Here is a 7,864-nt window from a genome sequence, read left to right as displayed (position 1 = left end):
AAGAAAAGAAGACAGAGAAAGTGGAATGGCACTAGCAAACGTTGAGACATAAATTGAAGAAATGAATTCAGCGGTGGTTAACTACCGCTGGGTCCTCAATGGTAGTTAACTGCCGCCGGGTCCTCAACGGTAGTTAACTACCGCTGGGGGCATTTTAGTATTTTACTTGTGTCTTTAGGAAACTTTTGATGTCAGAAAAGCAACTTTCATTCATGTATATACTCTCTAATCTCTAGTCTCCTTTAATAACGAATCCCTTGTTAGAAGAAAGAATCCCTTACATCTAAGGGTTCCTGTAGCTGCAACACTTAAAAAAAATCTTAAACTGAACTACTCAAGTATGAGTAATAAAAATAAATATAATGTATTATAAACGATGTTTTAATATGTCCAGAGGAGGAAAATGATTAAAAGAGTCTACACACAGCAAGCAACACAACAAACCTTAATTTGCAGCAAGGAGGAAAGAGAAGAAAAGACAGTCAAATTCGTCATCTGGTACAACATAACCATAATGGCGATACGATACAATACAATACAACCCTCTAGAATGTAGGTTAATAGTAATACACATATCTATCTCAATGGAGAGACACTTGTTTCGGTATTTAACTCCTCTAAAGTGAGTAGTTTGTATCGTTTGAACAAGTGAACAAAGATCAATCAGAAACTGTGATAAAAAAAAAAATTCTAACCCTGCTGTACACACTCCTAATGAAGACGTATATTAGCAATGCCACTTTGGAGACGCAAAACAAAAAAGAATGACTAAGGAAGAGATGCTCTTGAACTTTTCCATGAATAGCTTCGCCGTGTTAGCTGAGGTGTGAAGCTAAGTCCAAACATCTCCTTGAGGGCTCGTCCCTGCTCTGAAAACCTCACTAGCCTCGCAACTATTGCAGCACTCTGCATTACGTGGTTCATATCAGTGTTGCACCATAAACGGTCTGCTAGCTGCATTCTCCTGCGCTTTGAATTCAATCCAATGCCCCATTCGTTAAATAGCCTTTTCCTCTCTTCCTCAGAAAGCCTCTTCCGCATAAGCTTCATAAGCATTTCTTTCTCCCGCCGAAGAGCTCTCACACTGTGTCCCAAAACAAACACATGTCAACACAGGTATACGAGTAAACGACCACTTAGATTCTAAATATATCACATACTGAAATAAAAGTAGGAATGACAAATAGTGAACCTTGAAGTTAACGTGATTGTCTGGCTGTCTTTCTCAGACTGGTTTTCATCAAAAAATGTTTCTTTCAGGAAGCATAGTCTTCTAAGCTCTACCTCCATGTAAATGGAATCTGTTTGTTCACCCCTAAACAAAAGAAAGAAGTAGGTCCTGTGGGTTAATGGTACATAGCAAGATTGCCACAGTTCAATTATCTCTTTTTGCTGCCTCTTGAACTGCAGAGACCAGTCTAAAGGAGTTCCTGGTGCCTCCTGCATTGGATCAACACCTACATCTTTCACATTCCTCAGTTTTCTATCTGTCTCCTGACCCTGCAATTCAGAAAAGAATGAGGTCAAAAACATCGTGAAGCATCAAGATGTAGATTGTAGTGGCATAACAAGTTCCTGCATATAAATATAATCATGTCAACCCATATATCCATGTTTGCTAATATCTAGGAAACCCAGGGTACCTAGTACGGACACAGATACGATACTACATGGATACAAGAAATTTTTTAAATTCAAGTTACGACAAGTCCTATATCTGGTAACAAAATTTTATAGAGGTATCTTTTTTAGAGGATATATTTTATAAAGATATCTTTTTTAGAGGATATAAAAAGAACTTGTGCAGATACAAAATACTTTTAAAGAACGAGACATTGATCATTCCTCTAAAAAAAGAAGTGACTTATGCAGAGAATTAAAAGATCATTAACTCTTCACATGAAATTCAAGAAACAATAAGGCAACTGAAATTATTTATACTCACCTGACCATCAACAAGCTGCTTTTCATATTCAAGTTTGACCATTTCTTTCATCCCAGCAACAAAAGTATGGATGCTAGTAATGTCCTCATCACCAGATGATCTCAAGCTGTTGCCTCTAAGGTCATCCACTGACGGACTTCCAATAGAAGACTGAGAATCGTTCCTTGAAAATCTTGTTGAACCATCTAAATTTAATGGATTGAACTTTCTCCATAAACCATCTGGTCTTCCAGGGAATCCTTTTTCAAACCCATTGAATGGCGTCCTCTCCATTTCTCCTGTCTCAGGGGAAGCAGTCATGTGATGCTCCGAACAACTCCGGCTTCTAGTTAATTTGTGATTTCTATAATTTGACATGTTTCCTGACATGGCATGTAGAGATTGTTCATCATGGCTGTCTTCATTCAAATGTGTAGACATTTCCTGGCTTGTTCCATTTTCCCCTCCAGATACTGTCAAAGCCAAATCCCCGTTGTCACTTAAGGACGGATCAAGTAATTCTGAGTTGTCTCTACTTGACTCTTCCAACTCGACACATCGAACTTCTTTGCAGTATTCATCAAGGTCTTCTTCTGTACAAGCAAAAGCTAACAAATAAAATAATGACCGGACATCATTCAATTCTACTCAAGAATACATCATCAATTTTACCAAACTATTTACTATACAGGAAGGAATATAAAAGGACTTACCATCTTGAATACTTCCACTGTCTCCACTATTATATTGAGGATTGTTGAACTCTCTAATGCGTATGTTGGGACCACAAATGCTTGAGGACTCTGATACTGAACAGTCATCTTCCCATAAATCTTCTTCCTGCCAAATCAAGATAATTATTAATATTAATGCAAGGCAGAACAAAAACGAGCAAATACAAATTTAGAGGCATAAACTCAAACATAATAATAGATTTTCAGCTATTACGAAATGTGAATTACCTTTTTAGATATCTGATCTTTCCCCACCATGCGCAGCAAATCCTCAATCCTTGATTCAGCAAGATCACGTTGCTTAGTTAGCTCCTTAATTTCCTTATCCATCTGAATAATTAAAATTCGTGTTATCAACATGTAAGGAGTAAGGAGTATGTAACATGATCAACATTAATATAATAGCATAAGAATTAAGACAGCAAATTTTGACCTTTTCTATCTGTTGATCTTTCTTTCTCAACAAAGCTACATAATCAGTGTTGGAGGTAGCAGGAGTTTTTAACTCGCCTTCCAACCTGGCCAACTCTTTTTGCAATTGCTTGACCAAGGCCTTATCAGACATCACTACATTAACCTGTGCTTTAGTGGTAACTTCTTTTGCACAACAAGCAAAAAGAAGTGTGTTTCTAGTTTGTTCAACATGACTCCGTGCAGGGCTCAAAGTGCAAATGATAGCTGTTCTAGCATTGCCACCTAAGCAAGGCTGCAGTATGCGTGTCAACTTAGAATCTCTGTAATTGATGTGTCCATGTCTTCCCTTACTGCATTCAGACACATTATGTTAGCGAAATTTCAAACTTTCGTAGAAGAAAGAGTCAAAATAAATTAAACTTCCGAGGGTGAAGTGAACAACCTCAGCTTACGAATGACGGTCGAAAGAGTAAGTAAACTCCGGTTTATATGGCAACCTTCTTTCAATCTCACCCCAGCTGATGATACCTGAGATGCACGCTCGCTCCCTGCCAAATCAACAAAATTCTGCAGAGAAATAAAGCGAAATTATATAACTATATAATATTCGATAACTATTTTATCCCCTGACTATTTTATCCCCTGAATAAGTGATGGATTTAAAGAATGTTAACTTACTACACTAGCTGATAGGGTGGTTGAGTTTCCTTTGCCCAGAAATTCCCTGGCAGAACTTTCAATGGTCTGAAAGGTTACATAAAACACTCTATTAACTGAAGTCTATCGGTAAGAAACATAAAGCACTATATTTTTAGCAGACACATACCAATCTGATAATTTGGTGAGATCTTGAACTCTTTTCATTCAGGTATGTCTCTCCTACTTGTCTCTGAGCTGCAAGAATAAGGTAAACAATCAGTATGACATAATTGCAGATCGCAGAAAATGGCATTTCGTTCAAATTCTGCAACGCAATAGTGCGATAGTGCCGTTATAGTCACTACTTTTCAACATTTTGTATTTAATAGTGTATCGCATAACAATAGCGACGCATTCCAATTCTGCAGCGCTATAGCGCCGCTATTTAACATTGGATGCAATGGGTCGCTGACTACTGACTACCATATATATAACAAGAAAGCTATGCCAATTCCTTTACCTTCACAAAAGGATAGGAGCTCTTGAAAATGCCCCCAATCCTGTAGAGTCTCCTCTGTAAGTTTCTCTAGAACGGGTCCTCTCTAACAAAAAGGGAAAACAATCATGATATAATTGTTAATTATGCAACCTTTATGTATTAAACTTGTATCTAATCAGTCCAATATATTTAAAAGGCATTCACCTCAGGATCATCACGCAACCTAAGTGGAGTGTTGTCAGTGCTGAGAAGATCTCTAACAATTTCATTGTAAATCTCAATTGCTGAGAACTTCAATGCAAATGCTCTTTCTTCATGCTAAACAAGTCAAAGCAGAACCTTGTGTTAATAGCACTATGTTATGTTAAAAACAAGAGTTCCAGAGAACAATGATACTGAAGCGCTTGACATATTATAAATTATACAAATTATTAATATTTTAATTACCCTTTTTGCATAGTCAAAAATATCTGCTACAGCAAATTCAGTTATTCCAACCATAGTATATGTCTTTCCACTGCTTGTTTGCCCATATGCAAAAATACTTGCTGAAAGAATGTATAAACACCTATGTTAATCAAAAAGTGGAAGGTGGATCACAAGCAACTAGCAAACATAATAACTTATACTCACAGTTAATTCCACCGACTACTGAAAGAGCGATTTCTCTAGCTCCTTCCTCATATACCTGCCTTGTTTCACAGTCACCCCGAAATACTCTGTCTGCCAAAGTGCCAATCACAACAAAAATTCAGAAAAACTCTGTTCATGATAAATTACCATCAATCTGATGTGTTATAATAGTATAAAAAATTCAGAAATATTGTCATTTAATAACTATGTAAAATTCATTTTCAAATATAATAAATTAAGATCGATATAAATATCCAAGTTTGGAGAAGAAAAACAAAATGTGTTTGACAGTTTTTTTTTTGAAGGAAAAATGTGTTTGACAGTTGACACCTTACCAATTTATGTAAATTGATTTAGCCAACAGGCAAATAAAAATTGACCAAATGTTCATATCAACATTAAATATTTTCAAAAGTTAAGACCATGTAAATTGGGAAAAGAGTACATCTAAGCTAGGGCGAGTCAAATGCAGTGAAATCTTTCGCGAGTCTTAATCCTCAGTTCCAGGGAGAAGGGGTTTTGATACTTCTAAGTTCGGTCGGGTTTGGACAATGATTGTTCTAGTCAAGATTCGAAACAGTAGAATCTGAAACTACTTCAAATACAACTCTATACAAATTTCAGAAAAATAAAGCAACATTTAGATTTGAAATAGAGATTTAACTTACCAAATGTGTAGGCACTTGGAAACGTAGAACCTTCACGCAATGTATTCCGGTACAAAATTGTAGTATCATTAATACATTCCCAATCTGCAGATTCATTAGCAGAAATTTCCTTCTCATTCAAAGGCCTAAGCCTAAGTAACACAAGAATCTTCTCTTCACAACCACTAACTCCATTCATCTTCTCCCATTTCGACAACTCTTCTCCAGCAATAGCTCCCATTTTTTCTCACTTCCAAACCCTCTTTTTCCACCTCAATTAACAAGCTAATCCCATTTCAAAAACAACCCATGTTTCCTAAAAGAGAAAAAGTGAAACGGGTCATTATTAAAGTGATTCTTCATTTCTTAAAATGCAACACATTTAACAGAAAAGTTGCATAACATAATGATCATAAATTAATCATAATGATGGATTTACCAAACGAAGAAGGTAACAAAAACCCATTAATTGCGGTAGTTAATAAAATTAGACAATATCAATAACAACTATCTAACTTTAGATTATATCCAACTAAGAAAAAGAAAGACCAAAGACAAAAACAGAATGCTATCTAATTACGTTTTTATCATAGTTAGTTGGCAAATATTATCACGACCAAAAACAAGACTTCTGTTATAAGAGAGAGATTATATCATAATCAAAATCTAATCATATTTATAATTTATAATATGCTTTAAATTAAAAGCCATTCTTTGATACAAAGCTTCAAACAAAGAATAGAATAATAAAAAGAGAAAAAGTGATGATGGGCCACACCAGAACTCATGTATTTGAAACCTTCCTTCTACAGTAACCAATTATGATTTTTAGAATAGAAAACTTTTTCTGGCAGCGACCACCTTAAACAATGCTTGAGAACAAAGTAACAGATTTTTTTACTGGTCCCTAACAAAACAGGTCCTACCTTGTTTTTCAGTTTACACTATCCATCCTTGTTCTCTGTTTTTCAAAATCATCGGTGTTTACGTGTCAGTGTCCTGTCTGGTGTCTGGTGTCTGGGACATCGTAAGTGTTTCAAATCAAAGCTCAGAACTCAACTGAATCATTTGAAACACAGGAGGAAGTAAAGTCTAAACTTAATCAGAATAGCATTAAACTTTCGAATTTATTAACCGAAAAAGATATATAGAATTAAATCGTTACCGACACACCGAGATCATAAAGAAGAATAATAATAAAAGAAAAAGACAGATACATCATGAGAAAAATACTTACTAGTAATAAATAAATAAAGTAATAAAACAGTTGAAAAATATGAAACAATTCACGAGCCACGATCTGAAGAAAAAGAAGTAACCTACCAAATTCAACACGCAATGTGAGTGAAATGAGAGAGAGTCTATTTCTCTTTTTTGTGTGCTTTACACGATCATTTTTTGGAATTGATATGAATCTGATAAAGTGTCACAAATTCTTCGATGTTTCAGTTTTTGTATTGTATTATTATTTTAATTTGACTTTTGTTTTGGCCAGGTGGAAAAATTAAAAAAATAACAAAAATATGCAAAAGACGAATATGACCTTGCTTTTGGTGACTTTGTTTTGGATTATCGAAGAAAAAGGTGTAGCGATCACGTGACAGTGTAAACAGATGGAAGGTGCTGTGTGGAGGTAACGTTACGTAGGTGTAAGCGATTGTGATGCAAACGCAGGTTAGGCGCGTGAGGATGTGGGGACAGAACTAACTTCTACCCACTAGCGTTAATGATACTGGTTATTTGAAACCGTCCACACAGATTGAAAGTTGAAATTGAAGTTTATAGATGGAGTGAGTGAGTGAGTGAGTGTGGAAGCACGTTTGTGTTTGGGGTTTTGTGTGTGTAACGGTCACTGCAGTTAAGAATGTGGTACAACTTCCAATTTTTTTATTTATTTTTTCTACTATTTCATCGGTGAGTTTAAGGAAAAGGAAATGAATTTAATATGTGTGATTTAATGTCATATTCATAAATGTTTGTTGACCTAATTCAATTGACAATATTGATATTTTAGATTGAATATTTTGACTCGAATTCGTATATAGAACTTTGTAGTTGTTTTTTTTTTTTTTGTAGTGAACTTTGTAGTTGTGTATGAGTTTTATAAGGTATTTGCAATTTTGACTATAAAAAGGAAAATACATTAATTTTCATATAGCATCAATGTAAAAAAAGTTACATTATTAGCACATCACAATTAATTATGTGTATGATTTTAGTATGTGTGTATTTAGACGGAGCAAGATATTAAATCTTTATTGATAGTAATAGTATGTGGTATATTTTCAATCAGAAATATTTGACATGAGACGAAGATGGACGAAGTTTCTAAACGACCATGGTTTGTTTTAGACGGTTGGTTATAGTTTCTTCT

At 35.1% G+C, this 7,864-nt stretch overlaps 1 protein-coding gene across 14 annotated transcripts; it reads right to left on the bottom strand.

Annotated features, from left to right (window-relative positions):
• Positions 1-341: 341 nt before the first annotated feature.
• Positions 342-6,917, bottom strand: LOC146931160 (ATP binding microtubule motor family protein). 14 transcript variants are annotated; one of them, XM_085702643.1, is made up of 16 exons: positions 6,728-6,917; positions 6,417-6,549; positions 5,512-5,806; positions 4,844-4,933; positions 4,658-4,758; positions 4,415-4,528; positions 4,232-4,313; positions 3,899-3,966; positions 3,751-3,816; positions 3,515-3,639; positions 3,092-3,422; positions 2,887-2,988; positions 2,638-2,764; positions 1,946-2,532; positions 1,193-1,500; positions 342-1,084 (listed from the first exon to the last, which is right to left on the bottom strand). In XM_085702643.1, the coding sequence occupies exons 3-16, from the start codon at positions 5,729-5,731 to the stop codon at positions 769-771; spliced, it is 2,637 nt and encodes an 878-aa protein (XP_085558769.1). In that variant the 5' UTR covers positions 5,732-5,806; positions 6,417-6,549; positions 6,728-6,917; the 3' UTR covers positions 342-768. The 14 variants fall into 14 exon arrangements, with proteins under 14 accessions (XP_085558769.1, XP_085558779.1, XP_085558768.1 ...); XM_085702653.1 differs by having other exon boundaries at positions 1,946-2,517; XM_085702642.1 differs by having other exon boundaries at positions 6,814-6,917.
• Between the last annotated feature and the right edge of the window lie 947 nt (positions 6,918-7,864).

Source organism: Medicago sativa, chromosome 4 (assembly GCF_051527215.1).
Source record: "Medicago sativa cultivar Bolivia chromosome 4, Bolivia_mono, whole genome shotgun sequence".
NCBI lineage: Eukaryota > Viridiplantae > Streptophyta > Magnoliopsida > Fabales > Fabaceae > Medicago > Medicago sativa.
This window is presented reverse-complemented; position numbering and strand designations above follow the sequence as displayed.